The sequence below is a fragment of the Amphichorda felina genome, assembly GCF_050947745.1.
Source record: "Amphichorda felina strain 45539 chromosome Unknown scaffold_3, whole genome shotgun sequence".
NCBI classification, from domain to species: domain Eukaryota; kingdom Fungi; phylum Ascomycota; class Sordariomycetes; order Hypocreales; family Bionectriaceae; genus Amphichorda; species Amphichorda felina.
In genome coordinates this window covers 2,208,499-2,229,711 of record NW_028145047.1, presented here as the reverse complement: position 1 = coordinate 2,229,711, position 21,213 = coordinate 2,208,499, and the positions used below count along the sequence as shown (strand labels likewise).

General features: G+C 55.4%; 8 protein-coding genes across 8 annotated transcripts; 3 read left to right on the top strand and 5 right to left on the bottom strand.

The window, feature by feature from the left end:
* Positions 1-130: 130 nt before the first annotated feature.
* Positions 131-1,618, top strand: ARO8_2 (DAHP synthetase; the record flags this gene model as incomplete). Its single annotated transcript, XM_083192856.1, has 2 exons — positions 131-594; positions 652-1,618. 2 exons carry the CDS (start codon positions 131-133, stop codon positions 1,616-1,618), a joined length of 1,431 nt encoding a protein of 476 aa, XP_083051913.1.
* A 204-nt stretch (positions 1,619-1,822) lies between these two features.
* ACO1O0_003401 (glucose-6-phosphate 1-epimerase) lies at positions 1,823-2,936 on the bottom strand (the record flags this gene model as incomplete). The annotated part of the gene is made up of 3 exons (XM_083192855.1): positions 1,823-2,200; positions 2,286-2,591; positions 2,679-2,936. The coding sequence occupies 3 exons, from the start codon at positions 2,934-2,936 to the stop codon at positions 1,823-1,825; spliced, it is 942 nt and encodes a 313-aa protein (XP_083051912.1).
* A 927-nt stretch (positions 2,937-3,863) lies between these two features.
* Positions 3,864-5,596, bottom strand: ACO1O0_003400 (general substrate transporter; the record flags this gene model as incomplete). The annotated part of the gene is made up of 3 exons (XM_083192854.1): positions 3,864-4,202; positions 4,277-5,451; positions 5,509-5,596. 3 exons carry the CDS (start codon positions 5,594-5,596, stop codon positions 3,864-3,866), a joined length of 1,602 nt encoding a protein of 533 aa, XP_083051911.1.
* A 3,876-nt stretch (positions 5,597-9,472) lies between these two features.
* Positions 9,473-14,773, bottom strand: ACO1O0_003399 (Rap1-interacting factor 1 N terminal-domain-containing protein; the record flags this gene model as incomplete). Its single annotated transcript, XM_083192853.1, is given in 4 exon segments — positions 9,473-11,143; positions 11,222-11,671; positions 11,723-14,688; positions 14,707-14,773. 4 exon segments carry the CDS (start codon positions 14,771-14,773, stop codon positions 9,473-9,475), a joined length of 5,154 nt encoding a protein of 1,717 aa, XP_083051910.1.
* Positions 14,774-16,084: 1,311 nt separating this feature from the next.
* On the top strand, positions 16,085-16,453 carry ACO1O0_003398 (chromo domain-containing protein; the record flags this gene model as incomplete). Its single annotated transcript, XM_083192852.1, has 1 exon — positions 16,085-16,453. The coding sequence occupies one exon, from the start codon at positions 16,085-16,087 to the stop codon at positions 16,451-16,453; it is 369 nt and encodes a 122-aa protein (XP_083051909.1).
* Positions 16,454-16,640: 187 nt separating this feature from the next.
* On the bottom strand, positions 16,641-17,182 carry ACO1O0_003397 (anthrone oxygenase family protein; the record flags this gene model as incomplete). Its single annotated transcript, XM_083192851.1, has 2 exons — positions 16,641-17,056; positions 17,107-17,182. The coding sequence occupies 2 exons, from the start codon at positions 17,180-17,182 to the stop codon at positions 16,641-16,643; spliced, it is 492 nt and encodes a 163-aa protein (XP_083051908.1).
* Positions 17,183-17,660: 478 nt separating this feature from the next.
* ACO1O0_003396 (GNAT domain-containing protein) lies at positions 17,661-18,362 on the bottom strand (the record flags this gene model as incomplete). Its single annotated transcript, XM_083192850.1, has 1 exon — positions 17,661-18,362. One exon carries the CDS (start codon positions 18,360-18,362, stop codon positions 17,661-17,663), a length of 702 nt encoding a protein of 233 aa, XP_083051907.1.
* Positions 18,363-19,040: 678 nt separating this feature from the next.
* ACO1O0_003395 (uncharacterized protein) lies at positions 19,041-21,188 on the top strand (the record flags this gene model as incomplete). The annotated part of the gene is made up of 1 exon (XM_083192849.1): positions 19,041-21,188. The coding sequence occupies one exon, from the start codon at positions 19,041-19,043 to the stop codon at positions 21,186-21,188; it is 2,148 nt and encodes a 715-aa protein (XP_083051906.1).
* Positions 21,189-21,213: the final 25 nt, after the last annotated feature.

The window sequence follows — 21,213 nt, the reverse complement described above, 5'->3', positions numbered from 1 at the left end:
CCACCTGGCTCCATTGACTCATCTTTCACCGAGTCATTCCCGCATTCATCCTCGAGCTCTCATTGACAACGTTGCCTCTTTTTTTTTTAACACCAAGATTTTGAACATCTACATTGGCCCGTCATTCGCAATGGCTCAATCCCCCTGGGACCCGTCGTCTTGGCGCACCAAGCCCATCAAGCAGGCGCCGTCGTACCCAGACCCCAGCAAACTCACCAGCGCCGTCAATGAGCTCTCGCGCATGCCGCCCATTGTCCATCCTAACGAGATCCAGCGCCTGAAGGCTCACTTGCGAGATGTCGCTGCCGGCAATGCCTTCCTCCTCCAGGGCGGTGACTGTGCCGAGCTGTTTGACTACTGTGAGCAAGGCGCCATCGAGTCCAAAATTAAGCTCCTGCTGCAGATGAGTCTGGTTCTCATTTGGGGTTCCAACAAGCGCATTGTCCGCATTGGCCGCATGGCTGGCCAGTATGCGAAGCCGAGATCTAGCCCGACCGAGATAGTTGACGGCAAGGAGATCCCCAGCTTCAGAGGTGATATTCTCAACGGCTTCAATGTTGATGAGCGCGAGCTCGATCCTCAACGTCTGGTCAAGTAAGCCAACTCTGATTTGTTTGGCCCCTCCGGCGTAGTGTGACTGATACTCTCTAGGGCGTATCACCACTCAGCAGCGACCCTCAACTTCATCAGGGCCAGCATCTCGTCGGGTCTTGCTGACCTCCATCGTCCTCTCGACTGGGGACTCGGCCACGTCCGCGACCCGGCCCTCAAGGAAAAGTACTCGGCCATCGCCAACAGCATCCAGCAAACCCTGCGGTTCCTCCAGGTCATCAATTCGCGCCAGACGGGTCTTGAGACAGTCGAACTCTTCACCAGCCATGAGGGTCTCCTCCTCGAGTACGAGCAGGCCCTGACCCGCCTCCTCGAGAAGCCCGCGACTGTCACTGGGGGCGAGAGCAATGGATCCGCGACCGCCACTACTCCTGAAGCACCTCCCTCGGGTGGGTCACAAAAGGAGTACTACGACACATCGGCACACTTCATCTGGATCGGTGACCGCACGCGCCAGATCGACCACGCCCACGTTGAGTTCTTCCGTGGCATCGCCAACCCCATCGGCGTCAAGGTCGGCCCCACGACACCCGTCGCGGACCTCCTGGAACTGCTGCGCACCCTCAACCCCGACCGCGAGCCCGGAAAGATCACCCTCATCACGCGCTACGGCGCCTCCAAGGTCCGCGACCTCCTCCCGCAGCACATCCGCGCCGTCGAGGGCTCCGAGTTCCGCCGTTGCGTCGTCTGGCAGTGCGACCCCATGCACGGCAACACCGTGTCCACCCCAACCGGCATTAAGACGCGCCGCTTCAACGACATCTACGCTGAGCTGCAGGATACCCTGCGCATCCACAAGGATGAGGGGAGCTACCTGGGCGGAGTCCATCTCGAGCTCACGGGCGACGCCGTGACCGAGTGTCTTGGGGGGAGCGAGGGTCTCGACGAGGATGACTTGTCGACAAACTACACATCCTTCTGCGATCCGCGCCTCAACGAGAAGCAGGCGCTAGAGCTGGCATTTTTGGTGGCAGACCACCTGTCGCAGGAAGGGAAAAGCGCATGACTGTCGGGATGTGGGAAGGATGAAAATAGATCTCAAAACAGTGTCTGAAATGGGAGGATATGGTAGCGAAAATTTCACCCAAAGCCTTTGGCTTCTTATGCAATCCCTCCCTAGGTTGCCCTTGATGTTACATCTTGCGCTATTGCGACTTCCACCGAGATGCGCCCCCGCCTTAAGAAAATCATCCACATTAACCCCCCTTCCTTACTCGAGGTAAATCGTCTGTGACGCCTCAAACGCATCGCCCTTCTCCAGCGTCTGCCACCCGCTCACGCTTCCCGGCTCGACGCACACCATCTTCTTCCACCCGTCCTTGGGCATGAAGTCGCCCAGGCTGTTGGCCTTGTCTATCCAGGGGTTGAAGACGACGGCGTCGTCGAGGTTGTCGCGCACGATGCGGAACCGGGGCTTGCCGCCGTCCGATATGACGATGGGGTGGCTCGGGCCCTTGGCGGGCGTGTACACGCGGTCCGTCTCGCCCGTGAAGGCCACCGCGCCAGCCTGGTCCTTGGTCTTGAGGGCGTCTAGCTTGTCCACGTAAGGGGAGTTTTCTAGGCCGGAGACTTGCACAGATTCAATGTCCTAGATTCGAGAAGGGGGGGTTTGTCAGCCCAGCGGTACTAGGGTTCTGGCGCTGCCTAAGAGGAAACAATCGTGGGATGCTCACGTCGACCTTGAAGTAGGTGTGGAGTAATGTCTGGAACTCAAAGGGAACCTCGCCGTCGTTGGTGATGACGAGGGTCGTGTTGAGGCTCTGGCGGTCGAGCGTGACGCTGTACAGCAGACCAAACGCAAAGGGCCACAGCTTCTTGGTCGCCTCGTCGAGCGTCTCGGACGAGAGGCCAAAGTCCAGCTTGACGCCCGCCGTGGCGCCCTCGCTGGTCGACTTGCCGAGGAACTCCCACCGCGAGTTGCGCGCAAAGCCGTGCTGGGGCAGCTTCCCGACCGCGTGGCCTGAGTTGGTACCGAACACCTGTGCGTGCGGGAATATGGAGTCAGCACACGGACGGATTGGAAGGGGAGAGGGGGAAACACGAGACAGCGTGCTACGACGACGTACGGGAAAGACGAGCGGGATGCCGCCTCTGGCAGGGCCAGAGCCGTCGAGCTTGGCGGCGTCGCTCAACCACAGCTTCTCGTCACCCGAGGCATCCTTCCAGCTAAGGATGGTGGCACCGTGAAGCAGGATCTCGATGGTCTCGCCGGTGGGGAGCGACGCCGTGACTCTGGAGTTGCTGTGCGAGATGGTGACCTGAGCCTGCGGGGGCAATCCTGGCGTGGCGGCCAGAGCGGACGGCTTGTTGGCGCGCTCGACCATGGTGATGGTATTGGTGGATGGATGGGCTCGAGGCAAGGGCGGATTCGTCGTTGGCGTTGGGGTTCGGTACGGTGGTGGGGGTGAGCGTGTGTTATATCGCGCGTAAGTTAGACGAGAAAAGGCGGAATTCACAGTATGAGGCTCGAAGTTATAGAGTAAGGGAATTGAAATAAGAAGGGCTGGAAGGCTGAATATGTGACGTGAGATGGAGTATGGGATGGGATCGCGCTTTGCGATGGTGATGGCTATGAAGTGATGGTAGTGGGGGTGAGCGAGGTGGAGGGTCTCGGATGGCGGGGTAGTCGAGGCCATGAGGGGATCCATGCCATCGTATACATCTGCCAGAAGTCACTCCTTGGCGAAAATGTCTAGTCATGCAGGTGTTAGAGAATCGGCTGTACTCAAAATTGAAGTAGTATATCCCCGACCTGAAACACCTGTTTGCGTCGCATCGCCGCATCGGCCGCCGCAAGCCAATGTCACAAGCCTGCCGCGTTTAGTGCCTCGATGATGATGATGATGAACGTTTTGGCAGTCCTTCTTCCGCCGTACATATCGCTGGAGAGGGTTTCATGAGGGTCACCTTTCTAACGGCCACGCCTGTCTACGGCTACAACATTGCTATGTGAATGGAAATGTATTCACTCTGTTCTTGACCTCTATGGCTATATAAAACGAACATCGCGAAGGGGTATACAAAATATTGTCTCTCAAAAATGGGGAGGGCGTGCGTGAACTTGAGGCTAGCTCAATGGACCACGTCCTACCCCGGCCAGCAAAGGAGTAGTGGATAGGGGACCAACAAGAATGACCATTCTTAGCCCTGTCCTTTGCGGAGTGATAACTTTTCCGAACGGTCTAGGGGCTAGTAAAATCAGATGCATTGCATGATGCACAAGGTCCACATCGCATGCGACGCTCTATGGTTTAGGCAGAAGCAGTCTTTTCGTCGGTGGCCAGCACGCCGGCATCGTCCGAGCTGTTGTTGTGCGTGGCAGTCGCCTTATCCGCTTCTTCGAAGGCGATGAGGAGCTCTCCGTTCTTGCCGTAACGGCGGGGCTCCTTAGCAGCCACCTTGACGATGCTGAAGGCACCACCGATACCAGATACCTTGGAGAAGATGGTATCCATCTCCTCGAGGGATCGGTAGGCAGTCTCGGGGAAGAAGAAGTACACCGAGGGAACCATAATGCCGTTGATGATGGCGAAGATGGTGTAGGTGTGGTGTTTGATGGTCTCAAAGGCGACAGGGGTAATCATGACGACCTATCTTTTGTTAGTGCCGTCCTCTTCGGGCCCAACCACTGAGCATGCCACGTAGCTCGGTAGGTGAGACTTACCATGAAGTTGAAGATCCAGTTGGAGGACGTGGATAGGGCATTGGCGGGAGCACGGGTGCGGAGCGGGGTGATCTCGGCAGGGTACAGCCAGGTCATGCCCAGCCAACCAATGGCGAAGAAGGTGTTGAAGACGAAGAGGAAGACGATGCCGGCAATCTGGAAAGAAAGCTTGTCCGGGACAGAGCCCACACCTGCTAGGATAGCCATGGTACCGGCCTGACCGACGGCACCGAAAAGCATGAGCTTGCGGCGACCAACTCGCTCGACGAGAAAGACGGCGGGCCACGAGGCAATGAAGTACTCAGTACCATTGAGGGCAGCCAGGAGAAGGGACAGCTTCTGGCTCATGCCGATGTTGTGGTAAATCTGGGCGGCATAGTAGGTGATGAGATTGATGCCGGAGATCTGCTGGAACATCTGGTTGACAAAGGCGAGGATAGTGCGGTGCAGGGTGCGGGGCCTATCGCGGTCAAAGAGGTCGACGAAGCGACCCTTGCTCATCTCGATGACGGTGTCCTTGATAGCAGTGAACTCGTTGGCCACATATTTGTCGTCAAGATTAGTGTCCGCGAGGGTAGCAATCACTTCCTTGGCCTCGTCCTCACGTCCCTGGAGGATGAGCCAGCGGGGAGACTCGGGCAGCATCATGACGAGCGCGAGGATGGGGAAACAGAAGACGATCTGGAAAGCCAGGGGGAAGCGCCAGGCGACAGAGGTTGCGGTGTAGGACATGCCGTAGTCGACCCAGTACGAGATCATGATGCCGCCGGTGATGAGGGCACCCTCAATCATGACGAGCTTGCCACGCTTATGGGCTGAGCAAGTCTCGGACTGCCACATGGGCACGGTGGACGTGTTACCGCCATTGCCTATACCTGTGATGATGCGACCGATGATGAAATGCTCGAGACTGAAAGAAGAAGCCTGCAGAGCAGCGCCAACGACCATGATGGCGGTGCCGAGGAAGATCATCTTTCTGCGTCCGAGGGGGTTTCCGATAAAGATGGTGATGACGGCGCCGATAAAGCACCCTAGGTTGTAGGAGGCGACAGCAATTCCCTGGTAGGTGGAGCGCAGGGCGGGAGTAGTGTCAGGGTCGTCGGCTTTAGGGTCGATGCTGGGGAACTGGGCAAGGAAGATGGGGAGGGTCAAGATGCCGCCCATGACACCCTGATCTGCTGGCCGTCAGCATCTCACACCATAACAACTACGCAGTGAACCAGGAGTCATACCGTAACCGAAGAGCAGGAAATCGATACCGGCAATGGTGCCGATGGCCCAGTTCAGGGCCTGGCCCCTCAATCCCAGATACTTCTTCATGATGGGCAGCCAGTCGTCGGGATGGCAACAAAAGCTCAAGATGGGAATGACTGGCGGGCAAGACTAGGGAAGAGAGACAAGAAGCCGGGGACTGGGGAAGAGAGGGAACGTGGAGCCTTTATACGTCAGGCGATCATGGTACGCTGCGGGTGCGTGGTGTGCTCCGTTGCGCGCGGTGATGTTTTGCAGCCCATCGCCGGGGACGGACGAGTCGATGACCGAGTACCTGCGCAGGTAGCCAGCCAGGTACTCGTCCGGATACCTCAACCATGATCCATGACCCATGGGGGCATGGACCATGATCCATCCCGGCGACTCCACCCGGCGCGCAGGGTGGCCTGGGTGACGGGCGTCGCGTGGTATGGGCTTGTAGTACGAGGTATCGCTGTACATGCGGATTCGTCCATGGACCGAGATGATGGATGGATCAGGCACATGTTTTAGTGAGGCGTGTGTGTGGAATCCCATTCGCCAGCCATCGGTGAGACAGCGCCTGCTGCTGCTATTATTTACGTATTGCCTGCGGTACCTGTGGACAAACCCGCACAACGCCCATGTTTTTCTCGGCTGGTATTCCCCCTAACCCCCTTTTCCTTTTTTTTTTAAGAATATATATATATAGTATATGTCTCGATAAGGTTCCCTCTAGAATTTCTCCATCGACTTTCCCCGTTCCTGCAGCGCATTGGGTTCAGAACATGACGCCATCCAACAATAATGACCTTGGAAGAGAGTTTTTGTGCGGGCAGGAGCAAGACGTCATTCGCGGAGAGGCCTGCCGGGTGGTGGATCGCCCCGGGTTGCTGCTAGCCTGGTATAGCAGTAGCCGGGCAGAGCACACTGGCCCAGCCCCACCCCCTGGCACTCGGCAACAACTTCTGCACTCGCTGCCACTGTCTGCAAGGCTACCAGGCAGCTGGAGGCTGGAGCTGGGCAGACTTGGAGCCTCTACTACGAGGATGAGTAAATGGTGCATGTTAGCAGAGTGCAGACTGGGCACCAGTGGGCATGGATCCCAGTGGAGCCAGCAGCCCAGCGCCAGAGTGTCCACCGAAAGCTCCTCCTCTCTGTCACGCACCTCAAGCTGTTCCACAGCGGGGAATGGAGCCCCGGCGGAGAGCAGCAAGAAAACCTGGAGGGGGTGCACGGTGCAGCCGGGGGAGCATTCATGGAGACGACTTCAATTCAAATTTTCCGTCGCTGCCTGCCTGCCAAGTCTGGGGGAGCGTGAGATGCTCGGGAATCCCATATCTGGGGAGGTCAGCAAAGAACCTAAATAGGTAATCCGTCGAGTATCTCAGTTGGGAGAAATGTTGGTGGTAGGGGAGGGGGGGAAGAGAGCACCGGTGCCGCTTGCCGACGAGGCGTCTGGGTCAAGGCCAGGAACATTACCCCTGCGGGTACAATCCCTAACGTGAACAGTGAACAGAGGTCGCTGACTCGGTGCCATGAAGATGCCTTGGATGCCCAGACGCCCGGGCCAAGCCTGCTGGAGCTCTGGGGACCCGGACGCCCTCGACTTATCAATTAGTATCATGGAGTGAGCCCACTGTGACTTGGAGGCTGGAGCAGCGAGGCCTGGGTTGGAGAGGCGCTGGAGTCGAATGTGGAGCACCCAGATTGGAAACCCGGCACCCTTCCACCAACCCAAGCCGGGACAAGCCCGACTGCCTTAGTACCTACCACCCGCTTGATGTCTTGGCGAACTTCAACTTCTGCCCGAGGATGCATTCGTGATGCGCACACCGTCAACCTACCGTCAAACTGCCCCGGAGGAGGCTCTGAAGCGTCAACACCAACGGTACTAGCAGGTATGCAGTCGCTACCGTTGGCAGTCGCCATGTGACCCAGATGCAATATATTTTTTTGGTAGGAATCGCTGTGCAATCTTGCCGTTCCCCCCTTCCGATCGAGGGCCATCGGGGCTACTTCGCATCGGGGCTGGCTCAATCCATGCAAGCGCACGTCCTCGCGTGCCACAGTGCCACTGCCGCCGTACCGCGGACCTGGTGGCGCGCGCCGGGGCGGCCGTCGACCATCAGGAAACAAAGTACAAACGTCCAGTCAACTTTACCATCCAGGTCTGCAACAATGACAAAATTCGCGCCTACTCTGCTAATATTAGCACGCCTCGCCTGGCAGGATTCTGGGATTCTGGGATCCTGGTGCTAGCCATGCACGTCTGCTAGGGAGTCATCTCATTATCTCATGTCCCCTTGCTGTTTCTCGAGGAACAACCGAATTAAGTGGGCTCGTGTCGTCCCAAGGTCCATCACATTCGCAGCATGGGGTCATTGAATGGCTGGCGTTGGGGGAGGTTTTCGTGTCTCAGCCCCGACACTGCAGGTTTCCCGGCATCTCTTCGGGGCAGCATCTACCTCTACAATCTATAGTTCTTCTTCTCCTGCCAATCGAGCCCCCCAAGCGTTCTTCTCCCTGGCTGCCCCTGACGTCACTCCCCTCTGTGGAGCGATTAAGCTTACTTGGAGACTACCTAGTAGTTGGAGTATACCTAGGTTTGCCTGGTCCTAGTAGTAATGTAACGTCTTGGTGGGTTTGGGGGGCTCTCATCGACCCGATCAGTAACCGCGGATAACAGGGGGAAATCTCTTCACGACGCCTCGGATTAGGCCTTTTGCAATATAACCACGTACTACGCATACTACGCGTATCTCTCTGCCTCTCAAACTCCAGAGACCCGCCGACGATCGGTGTCAGGCAGATTCCGAGTCCACAAATAACTTGGCACAGTCAGTTGAGTGAGAGATGCAAGAGATTTTTCCACGACTCCACGAGGGTGTTCCATGTACTCTGATCGCGATGCTCCATCAGCATATGCGGCATGCGTGCGTCTCACTGAGCTCAGTAGGAGACCCTGTTGATCCGGCGAGCTGGTGCTGCTTGGCGACCCGTGGCCAAGAGACCCGAGACCAAAGAAGGCCAAGGCCCATTTGATTGACATGGCCTAGGAGAAAGACGAGGCGATGACGTCCTACTTGGTGCTATTATAGAAACTTACGTATCCGTAGGATGAAAAAAAAGACGAGGTTGCCAAAGTAGGAATCCCGCATGCCTCACTAAGCACACATACGACTCCAATACGAAACAGCAGCGCGTCCAGGCGGCTTTACTCGTACAAGGACCATGACTAGAATATCGAATCACAGGCCGGGCGCCGGCGCCGGCTACTCGGATCACGACGTAGCCCGTGTCATTCGATAATATTAGACACCCACCTCGGTCGTGGTGCCTCAAACAGCCATGACTCTAGGAAGAAATGCAGGACACACCTTGTCCCCAGGCTCCTTCGTGGTCCCACCTTGGGATCGGCCCATCCATTCTCGGCTTTCCCAATCAGGCAACCCGACCAAGAATCCCCCGTTCCCATCCCCATGACCCCATCATAACTCCGCTAATTCCAAAATCGACGACGCCAGTCTCCAAGACCTGGAGAAATATGGACGCAGCCGGCCGACAGACGTTTGCTCCCCAGTCATCGTGTTTGACTACAGTTACATATTACCTCAACACGAGATACAATAAGTAAAAAATCGCATCTCGACCAGACGTCCCTTGCAGCTCACAGCAAGTCGTTGGTCGTAGTAGTAATAGTTGTTGTCTGATTCCAGCTTTCTCATTCGATTTCCTTCCAACGGCTATCGAGTTATACACAAGCTAATTCTAGCTTCCGATCCGTCTCTCTGGTTTCCAACAGTCCCTAAAAATGTACATGATTTGCGTGAACAACCGTGCATGCTCGTTAAGTCCCTATGCAGCAAAACCCCTGCAATAACATAAAACTCCAGCAAACGCCTATGATGCATGTATGGTTCATGATGCGCTAGCACTTTGAACCATTTTCCCAGGGTTCTAGACTCAAACCGACGGCCTTCCCCTACGTTCCGCTTCAAACAGTTCCCTCTTCATGTCCATTAACATGTCCTCGATCTGGTATACGTCGGCTCTCGACAACGACGCGTTGCGAAGCCCATCTAGCCCGCCTCTCAACCTCTCGAGGATAGAGTCGGCGCTGTTGAACGCTCCATCCTTCTGCTGGAGCGTCTTTTCCTCTCCTCCCGCCTTCTCATTTGTAGATCCAATGTCCATCGAGTCCTCAATGGTGGATTGTGCCTCCACATGATCGTCCGCTGGGGCGGCGCGTGTCTGCGAGGCTCCCTGGGACTCCGTCATCAGCTGGGAAATCAGCTCCTCGTCGGTGTCCCTTTCTTCTTTGCTTTCGTTTTCTGATGATTCGACGTCCTGGCCCTCCACTGCCACTTGCTTCTGTTGTTCCTTAATTGCGCTCCACCTCGTCTTGACTGTAAAGGCGGGCTTGGTGTGGTCGGATTCCTGGCTTGCAGGCGCCGGCGAGCTACCATCCTCAGTGGTCTGCGACTTGTCCACGTCCGGGTCTAGCGATCGTCGCTTCTTGCGGCGGGCATCGTTGCTCTTGGAAGCACCACGCTTTCTCTTCTTCTTTTTCCCGGCTTGGGTTCCCTTTGCACTGTCCTCGACAAGCTCCGCTGGGGTAGAAGGAATCGGGTCTCGGGTTGAACCCTCTTGGTCCAATATGTCGACAGCTTCTTTTGCGGGAGATGATGTGTCCGTATCCACCGTGATGCACTCCATCACTGCTCCGTCAGTAGGTTGCCTGGTCGGGGAGGAAAACTTGTCGATGGGAAGATCACATTTCCTTGATTCCAGTTCGATGAAAAACTTCATAAATTGGCTTTCGTCTCCCTCGCTCAAGGCAAATGATGCCTCGCCCTTCGAAGTAACATCTTCAGCAGGGATCTCCGGCAGAGCCGGAGAGGACCGCTCCGGGGTGCTCCTGGCGTCCACAAACTCCTCCCCTCCGGACTTTGGGGTGGCTTCAGCAGTGGTTGGGAGGGGCAGCTGGTTCCTCTGTGGCGTCGCCGGTATATTGGAACGCGCTTGTTGTGAGGCTCGGGCGCTGACGCGCCTACTAGGGGTCTCCGGGAGGCTTGATGGAATAATATCTGGCGAAGGAGAGTGCTTCTTTGAGGAACGTGTCTTGCGCCCTTTGGTCTGCGAGGCAGCTCTTGCCTGAGTGCTGTCTTCCGTCAGGGCAACGTGGGGCGGCTCAATATCCTCTACCACCTGTTGACGGCTAGTCACAGGTGAACCAGGAGGAGACGAAAAGTTCCAGTTCTCCAGGGAGCTGTTCCTCGACCGCGATCGAATCTCCGATAGCAAGGGATAGGGGCGCGGCTCAGGGGGCGAAGATGGCGGATCATTGTCCCCATCCAGGAGTATGACCTGGCCTCGTCTTGGCGTGGGCGTGGAGCTGATGAGCTCCCCGTAACTAGGAGCGCGTTCGGGCGTGGCTTCTTGCCGACGATCGTTGCTTGTCGTGACGGGTTTAGCCTCCCCGGCCAAAGCACCCGCTGCCTTATTTGGCGAGCTGGACTGCATGCCTGGGTACATGACTGCATTCTGCCTTTGCCTTTCCCGAATCTCCTTCTGTCGTTCTGTGAGGTGCTGAGATTCCTCTACGGCGGGCGAAGACGAGGCGACAGGCTCGAACTGAATTTGAGAGTTGTCATGACGCAGGCGAGGCGTACTGGTGCGACCCGATCGTGTTACCCTTTTGGAGGATCTCACCTTTGTTGGCTCTGGCGTTGACTCTAAAGGTCGCCTCCTTGATGCAGAGGCCTGTGACGACCTTGTCGACCGGAGCGCCGGGGTGGGCGCATGGACTTCGGCATCGTGCGATGTACTCACAGACAACACGACGGGGTCTGCATCGTCCTGCGAGTCCAAGAACGACGTAGCTTGCGCTCCAAATTCCCCGCTGGACTGCTCAGCACCAGGCATGAAGATGTCGACCCTCGAGCGCAACGAAGACACAACTGATTTTAGGCCCTCAGAGCACTCAAGGCTCTCCTCATCCCTGACTATAGTGTTCCACGTGTCTGCCGCCAAATTCACAACGAAGCGATGCTTGCTCCTGAACGTGGCAGTGAATAGCCCTTCAACTTGTTCAAACTGGGTCTTGTCAAGATGGCCGGTGCGCTTCAAATCACCACAAATTCTAGTCCAAAGCTCACGAAGCTGCCACTAAGGTTAGCATAGACTTGGGGTAAGGTCCGCCAGCTGACATACCGAGTTACAAAGCGGGGTGTCATTTTTCAATTTGAGCTGTGCTTTTTCGTCTTGGAACCATAATGACAGACCATCCTGGAGCTTGAATAATGTTTTGAAGCCCGTTGAAGCATATGCTTGCGCGAGGAACGTTCCGACCGATTCAATGAAAGGGGCTATGGTAGTGGCGGGTTCGAGTTCATTGAGTCGATCATAGCAGCGGCTCAGTGTAAGGTTCCCAAGTTTGTAGAGGTTGTCGAAGGGATCGGACGGGCCTCCTTTAGCGACACTGGCTGGAGTGCCCCAAAGTCTGCGTGTGGCAACGTCCAATGCTAGCCGGTCACGGGGAAATTTGGCAACACTGAACACAGCACGTGCAGCATCCAGTGTCCTTGAAGATGGGGGGGTCGAGTTGGGGCGCAGCTCATCGAGCAGGACCTTAGCCAGTGGCTCGATGACAACGATGGCGCGACCGGCGTCACCAAACTCGACCGTAACACGTTGAGAGAAGGCTTCGAACAGAGCCAGCCAAGATTTCGAGGGAAGATTCGGATGGGACGTGAGACCACGTTCGAGGAACGAGGCGATCTCTCGGAATTCGGGTCCCAGAAGCTTTTGGCTAGTCGACGAGGTTTGTGGTTCGCTAGCTGATAGAGAAAGCTGCACGGCTTGAGCCCCTAGGTCCCACAGCGCAAATGGGGAGAGTGAGTTTTGCGGCACAAGACAGAGAAGCTCTCGTCTGAGCTCGAGGCGAAATTTTTCGTTCTTTCTCACGAAGAATGGTTCAAAAGCCGACTGGAAAAAATCGGAAAACGCCTCGTTGTCTGATCCGCCCTCTGGAACCGAAGACAGCATCATAAATAGATGCTGGAGGGGAGTGCGAACAACCCCACGAGGTTTGTCGGAGCGATCTGGTCGATGTGATGGTGTTGCTACTGGTTCAAAAGTGTTTGATACCGTCATCGACAGCCGCTTCTCAGTGAAAGGGAGTAGCCCCAGGCCGTCAACAAGAAGTTGGATGAAGTTGCGGACACTTGGGTAGAACTTGGAAACTAGCAACTCCTCATTATCCGGGCAACCCCTAGCCCAAGTCTCAGATAAGAGTCCAAAGGTGCAAGCAAAGAACCTGGCGGTGTCTTCGGATACTTTGATGTCCTTTGCAGAAGCTGCAGCTACCGACCCAACGATGGCTTGCCATAGTCTGTAGGTCAGGTTCTCTTTGTTAGCAAGGTCCATGAACTTTTTGTTCATTATGGGCGCAAAGCTCTTGAAAAGTCTTTCCGAGTTTTTCCTGATCCATTTCGACTCTATCGAAGGTAGCTCTTCGGGTGCCACAGGCGGCAGTTCTCGAATACGGTCTTCATTCCAGACAGATGGGGTTGACGCGTCCAAGAGGCCAACCAATATCCTCGATGCTTGATGAATATCGTCTGGTTGAGGTTCGCGGGCTCCATCGAGACCGAGCAGCTGGGATAACACTGGGTGGACTGCAGTATCCCAGGAGATCTCAGGCGGCGAATTGCGCTCGCTACCAGGGCGAAATGCATAGTAGTAGAGGTTGCAGATTCCCTTAATGACAGTTCCCCGAAACTTCTTGCTTTCTTCAGGCTGCTTGGCGCTAGGTTTCCTCCGAAGCTGGCTCATCAGCGGTTGGCAGAGAGTGGCCAGCAGCTTGGGCGTCGGCTTGTTGTCCATCAGAGATAAAAAGACGTAGCGGTTCCAGGCGTAATTGGCCTCTTGCTTTGTCTGGCTGTCGGAGGTGTTGAAAGCAGCTTGAATTAAGGAGAACCAGGGAGCATAATATTCCCATCTGTCAAGAGGGCATCGTAAAAAGAGGGTGATGACGCTCCATATTTGCGGTACGGCAGCAGACCGCTGTTTATCTTTGACCATCTCAAATAACCTGGAAATGTAAAAGTCGATGTACGTCTGAGTTTCATTCGAGGTCTGGAGGATTTCGGCAACCCTTCGCATCATCTGGTGTCCAGGGCGGAAGGAAAACCCAGCATCCATACCTAATTGGATAGCCTGAGCCCGGATGTCCCTAATGCTGCTCAGCATGTCGGTGAACATATCTTTGATCCAGTCGGCGTGAACTGCCATGTGATTCCGAGATTTTTCGACCAATTTCCTGTAGATATGGAGGCGGCTCATGACTATGCTCTTCCCAGTCAGGTGGTCTTCGATCTTGTGGAGCGAGGCAACCAAACGACCGACGCGATCCGCAGACATGACCTTGGCAGAAAAGTTCTGGAACGCGACAACCTGCATAAAATGCCGAACAACATCCTTGGGCAGCGTCGGGTCCTCGAATGATCGAGTGCAATGCTCAATGATAAAAACCGCAAAATCGGAGGCGATGGTGGAGGCAATGGCTTGGAAGTGGAGAAACGTGGCGAGGAGGTTGAGGGCATGGTTGACGAGGGAGGTGTCAAGAGTGCCGTCCTGCTTCTTGGACGTGATGTCTCGCTGAATGAACTGCGTGAGCAAGCTCATCTTGTCCTGAAGGGCAACTCGGTCAGGCAAGTTATTAGAGGCCTTGAGGGCTCGGTTCAACATCATGTATGCATCCAGCTTTGAGTCCCGGTCTGACCCGGCCAGCTGCTTGATGGTCGAATCCAACATCTCGGTGAGGTTGACTTTGTCACTCAATCCATCAAACTGGTTGCCCAGGTTCGAGGCTAGAGGGTTGGGGGACGGCGAGGGTTTAAGGATACCCTTTAGAGGCTTCGAAGACGCCGATGAGGGGGCAGACACAGGGGAGGACTTGTGAAACTTGTCGCCCTTCTGGTAGCTGGGGGCATCCCTGTACTCGGTGCGTCCCGACCAGCAAACCCGCTTCCCCATACGGCTCGAGCTGGGATTTGTCGAGTTGGTGGCAGCAGAGCCAGACGGCGAGTTCGCGCTGGGTGGTGTGTGGAGACTGAGGCGAGGGTTGAGCGAGGAGGGTCGAGCGGGAAGAGATTGAAGGCGGGTTTCGGGAGGTTCTAGGTGGCTTGCCTCACGTGGGGGCGTCGGGGGTCGTGTCGGGAGATTCTCGAGGAGGGTCGGGGCCGAAGCTGAAGATGCCATGGCCGCACCTAGGCAGCCTTGGGTTGGCAATCTTGACAGCTCAAGAGGTGGCCGAGGAGGGGGAGTTGTAGATTCGTATGGACATTGGGACTGGCAGAATCAAAGAAACCCCCTCCAGAGTAACGCTAACCAGGAAATTGAAGCTGCGGATGGAAGGATAGCTCCTGCCAGTCGGGTGAGGTGGATTGGAGTGAGCAGGTGGGAGACTTTTGGATGTCGTTGAAAATGCCCCCAACCTCTCTACGCGACTGGGTCACGTTCACGCGTCAAGGTGCCTTATGGGCGCGACTTTTGTGGGTCCCACCCATTAAAGTGTCCAGAGTGGCCCCACGTCGCGTTTAGCAGCAGGGGCAGGAGCGGGTGGCGCCGGGTACCCTAGGTACAGCAGGTGTGGTTGACAAAATCTAATGGCGAGTTTCTGTCAAATTTCGAATTGAACTGAAGGCATATTTTTGTCCCAAGACTAGAGTTGTCAACACTCACTACAAGGTACCGATGATAAACCACCCTACACCATCATCGTAATATCTGGTATTATTAGTAGCAGTAGTTGTTCCACAGCTCAGTCTGACAATGAGAGACGTACGGACACAATCTTTTTTTGTTTGTTCATGGACTCTTTTTGAACATATTTTGAGAAATAACAACAATGTTCAATTAGAAACTTGTTGCTAAAACCTGTCATTTTGTCAGCCAACTCTTGTTCCTCCCCGCCGCTCGACACTATGTAGGAGAAATGACTTGTATTAAAAGGTTCTGAGATGAGAACGATATTGAAGGGACTCTGGAAAGGGATAGACAATTTTCCTCCATTCAAAGTCTACCGACCGCAGAAACTGACACGCGACTGATGCAACCGCCCGACTAACGCTATATTCTTCTTTGACAGGGCCGAAACATTAGATCTTGGACAAAGATTATTCCTTGTTTGCCACATAACCATCGCCTATACACTGCTATGGACCCTCAATCTTCCTCGGTATTCTCCCTATATTCTATACCCTTCACAAGGAGCCTAACTGGCTTTATATAAACTCCCGTCCTTTACTTCTACCTCACTTCCGATTCAAACTCTCAATACTCTTCCATCTCCAACATTCTCAACTGCTTAAAGCCAATATTTTTTACCAATTCTCATTTTCTAAAGACCAATAACAAGGCAGCCTACTTACCTAGGGTTGGATATCTGAATTTATAGATCCACGCTCTCAGCAAGTCCACTCCCACATGATGAATAACGACGGCGGCGTCCGCCTGGGCATGAGTGGCGAAGCTCAACAGCCTGCCCAGCGCCGTCAACGCACCCAAGCAATGCCGCCAACAGGACTTCGCAGGAGCGCCCGTATTGCAAAGCTCCAGGAGGGTGTCGCTGCTGCTGCCGCTGCTACTGCCGCGACCGCCGCTTCGGCCCAGCTCAAGCCTACTACGGCCCGTACGAGAGCTACCAGGGCGCCAAACTCCCGTGGTGCAGAAGCAAATAAGGGGGTGGCTGCTTCCAGCCGAGAGTGGGAAGTCGAGAGGATTGTGGGGTCTCGAATCTGCCCCGAAACCCTCCAACACCTCTACGAGGTCAAGTGGAAGGGCTTTCCTAGTAATCACGATACCTGGGAGCCCAAGATCAACCTTGGGCATTGCAGCAAGGCCATTTCCGAGTTTGAGCGAGAAATGAGGCGGAAATGATTCGGGGTTGGCCTATAGTCGACGAGATCCCGACCATAGATAGCTGGAGACGGGAGAATTTGGCATGCGAATACCAGATTGAGTAGGATATTCTGACTAGAGTGCCTAGAGACAGCATTGGTGTGTCTCTTTGATGTGATATCCCATGTATAAATTTCTTATCCCTTCTCTTGTCACTTCCCCCAGTCTATGATACGTTCTTCAGAAATGTAACGAGGCCCGTCACGGCCCCAGCAAGAGGCAGCAAGCTTCTGGCCAAGTTCAGATACCCCCATTTCTCGATGAGCTGGGACACCTGGGCCTGCGCTAGAGCTGACGAGCCTTTGGCAACACTGATGAGAGAGGCGTTGGTGGAGCTCATGAAGAGCAGAGTAAAGGGGACGATGGAGACAACCAGACCCCCCGCGGCGAGGAAGCCCTTCCAGTCGCCGCCTACCCTGTGCGTCTCATAGGCAGCATAGCCGTAGGAGAGGCCGACGGCGATGGCGACCTTGGGCATGACATTCATGCCGCGGAGGAACATGCCGTGCCAGATGTAGGCAGACGACTGCTGAACGGCACGAGCTGCGGGCACACCGAACAGCGTGATGGATGCAATGGAGCCTGCGATTGTGTCAATATACGGGACTGCGACTGGTTTACTGTAGACTGACCTGAGGCCCATGCCGAACCAACGATGCCGGTGGCTACGGCAAGGAGGGAAGGGGTAGAGTAGTCGAGAGTTGCCATTTTTGTGACCTTGATTTAATATTTGATTCCTAGGATAATGGTCTTAAGAGAATGGAGAAGGTTTTGCGAATTTTGTGAGACGGGGGAACGGAAAATGTCTCCGTCACGCTGACGTGCTAGGACAAACTTGCTACTACCAGTATTTATAACCCAAGTACGAAGTATAATCCCATGTTTCTGACATCCGCCCATAGTGGAACATGGCGCCACTGGATGATTTTGTCCAATTACCCAGGGACACTACTACTGGTTTACACGGCGGAAATAATCATCGACGGAGCCCCCGGACTTCTCAATTGTCCGTCCAGCACCGATACGGACTTTGTGCATTTTGACTGTTGCAGGCATTTAGCATCTTGAAACTTGGCTACACAGGGTAGTCCGCACGCTCATAGGAATTCTAGAACCTTTGTTTGCTGCTCATTTTTCCAAAGCAAAAAAAAAACAAATCATCAATAAAAAGGGAAAGGGAAGACCCTCACGCCTCGGGCTTCTTGATGGCAAACCCCAGCAGCGTGACCATCTCACCGGACCCGCGCAGATCCTCCTCCTCCCAGACCTTGACGAGACGCAGTCCGTTCTTCTTCATCACATTCTGGCTGGCCTTGTTCTCCACGATAGTGACAGCCACGATACGCTCCTCCTCAACACCACCCTCGCCGTCGACGGTATTCCTCTCAACCGTGTACTCGACCTCCTCCCGTGGTAGCGCCCACCAGGCCTTGAGGAACCCTCCCAGAAATTCGCTGCCGTAGCCCTTGCCCCAGGCTTCCTTACGCAACATGTACCCTATCGAGGGCCAGCCAAGTTCTCCGAGCCGCTTGAAACAGCCCCCGACGCCAAGCAGCTGGCCCGTCTCGTGGAGGCAGATGGCAAAGTCGAAGTTGGTTATGTCGTTGGGAGGGAGCTTGTTCTCCATACTCTTCTTGGTTTCCTCCATGTCGACGTCGACGGTGCCCTTGGACGTCCACACCATGACTTCTTCTTGAGTCCGCATTTCGTGGATGGCCTCGGCATCGGATTCCCGGATCGGCCGCAGGAGCAGCCTCTCAGTCCTGACAGATGGGCGGGTCGCGATGGGCTCCAAGGGAAGCTTCGGGAGCGTTGTTTTGACGGTGACCCACTCCAAGCTTGTTGGTGGGGAGTTGATATCCAGGTCTGATGATGCTCGTGCGGCCATGGCGACAAACTGACGATCGGCACTGATGGACCGGTCACTGGTGTTTTGATGTTGAAGTCAGGAACTAGACCTGATCAAAGGGACTCTGTACGTTTTATACCACCACCTATCGGCCGTGAGTCACCGGACAGGCTAATATACGTATTAGCGGGTTCCGAACTTTGGGTGGATCCAACTCCGACGGTTTGCAACAGGGTATGAGAATACGAGATAGTCGAGAGCCATCATCGGGCACACCAGAAAGTTACGTGCATGCTGGGGCTGCAAAGGGGGGGTATAGGTTGCTATGAGGCTATACCGCAAGCTCTCAAGCTTTCACCTGCGCGGCTGTAGGTGCTAGGAATGAGTGGCACTCTTCGTATTGAGACCCATGCTGACAGGGTCGAAGAATGCACCTTAGCATCAGCTGCTGACATGTGCAGTGCAAATACCTACTGAGGTAGGTGCTAGTACTAGGTAGATACCTGGGTATGAGCTATTGCGAAGGGATCCTAGCTAGGTCTGGGCACCAATTGTAACGGCCACCACAACGACAGGTACCAAGATTGCATTTTTGCCCATCCGCCTCCCTGACCCAATTGCAGCCTTGGAAGTTTCGCCGCCTGACTCAACATTGTCAATTTGTCAGCTTGCCCGGAGGCATCTATCCTTTTCCGCGCAGCTCTTTACTGCCACCCAATGGCAGAAGGTCGCCCTGCAAAAGTCCTCAGCTGCGCGAGCTGCCGCCAGCGCAAGATCAAGTGCGACAAGGTCCAGCCCATCTGCACCCAATGCTCACGGGTCACCCTCGAATGCGTCTATCCCTCGAGGAAACCAACCCGCCGCGTCCCTAGGCCGCGCCAGAGTGAGCTGCTCGAGCGTATCAGCCGTCTTGAGAGCATTGTTGGTCAGGCCGACCCTGGCAAACTCCACGAGCTGGACAGTCAGACGTCGCAGAAGAACCCATCGGGCTTATTACCCGACTGTCCCCCGCAGAGGCCTGGTGGCGGGCCGAGAGCTGGGATTGGGCCTTGGGAGGGACGGTCTACGCCATCCGCGGGTACACCTACCGATACAGCTACACGGTATCTCAGTCATGAGTTCTGGGACAATCTCTGCGAGGAGGTCGAGGGCATCAAGCAGGCCTTGGACCAGCCGTCGGATGAGGAAGATGACGATGATGGTGATCAGGATCAAGACTCGCCCGAGTCTCACGATACAGAGTTCCAGTCACTGGGCAAACTCTCGGGCTTCGTATTTGGCAACCCGACTTATCACGACCGCAGTCAGCTGTCTCATCCTTCTTCCGACATGATTCTTCGCCTGTGGGCCATCTATGTCCGCAACGTTGACCCTCTCGTAAAGATCCTCCATCGCCCAAGCCTTGAGAACGACATACACGTCTTTATCCGTTCAGGAGTCCAGCACCAATCCCCGCCCTCACATGATGCGCTCTTGTTCTGCGTCTATTTTGCCGCTATCTCGACCCTCAGCGAGGAGGAAGCCCAGAAACAGCTCGGCGAAGGACAACAAGTCCTGGCTAGGAGGTACCGCATTGACGCTGAGCGGGCCCTTGCCGCGGCCGACTATCTCAACGTCAACTGCCTCGTCGCCCTCCAGGCCTTCACCCTGTATGTGACCGTGCTGCGGTGTTCCTCCATTGGTCGGGCCTCCTGGGCCCTCACATCCACGGTTGTCCGTCTCGGCCAGGCCATGAACCTCCATCGTGATGGCGACGGCCGCCGCTTCCCGCCTTTCGAGGCTGAGATGCGCCGCCGCCTCTGGTACTTCATTGCTGTCCTTGACATTCGCGCCGCTGAAGACCGTGGCTCCGACGCCATCCTCGCCCCTACTTCCTATAACACATCCAGACCGACCAACATTGACGACGACGACTTTGGTCCCGGTTCCACGGTGCCGTTGATCCCCAAGGCTACGCCGGCAGAGAACGTTATTTGCATGTGCACAGCACGATGCCTCGTTTTTGGCTACATCACCCACCCACCCACCCACAGTGATCCCCAAAGTCGCCTTCACACTGAGGACGAGCTCATCCAGCACGTCCGCGGCCTCGAGCACGACTTCATCCATGTCGCTGACTCCTCTCACCTCAGCTCGCGATACGCCTCAGAGGTTGCCCGCCTGGTCATTCTCAAGCTCTGGCTCATCGTTCAATACCCCTTCTCCGCCCAACCTAGCGTGGCCCCCATGCCCGTCTCGCGTGAGACCATGCTGCGCACTGCCGTGTCTGTCATGGAGCTGTCAGATCGCATGACCGATCGGCCTTGGAAGAATCGCTTCGACTGGTGGACGCGCTGCTACGTCCAGTGGCATCCTCTGGCTGTTGCCCTGGCGGAACTGTGTATCCAGACCAAGGGGGAACTGGCCGACTACGCATGGATGGTCGTCGATCGTGTCTTCCCACTGTGGAGCAATACCGTGGCAGACTCAGCTCGGGGTCCGCTGTGGCGCCCTGTCAGGAAACTCTACAAGAAGGCCAAGGAGGCGAGGGCAGATTCCATGATGAGGGACCTCACAATCAACGACTCTCAGCAACTGTCGACAGCCGCACAACACCAGCCACATGGATCACCAGATATATTAGGCGCGTCTAGACCAGTCTCAGAGGACGGCATCCTATTCGGGGTACCAGGTGCGATCTACACAGAGCCCTTCGACTCGATGAGCATGGATCCATCCTCTCTATTCCAATACCCAACTGAGTTGACAAATGTCAATTTCGACCAGCCATTGGATAGCAACATCTCATTTGATATGGCACCATGGAGAGAATTCTTGAATGATACACAGATAGACCACTCGCCAGATAGCGCGGGGGATTCTTAAGGCAGGATCGTGGGTTGGGTTGGGA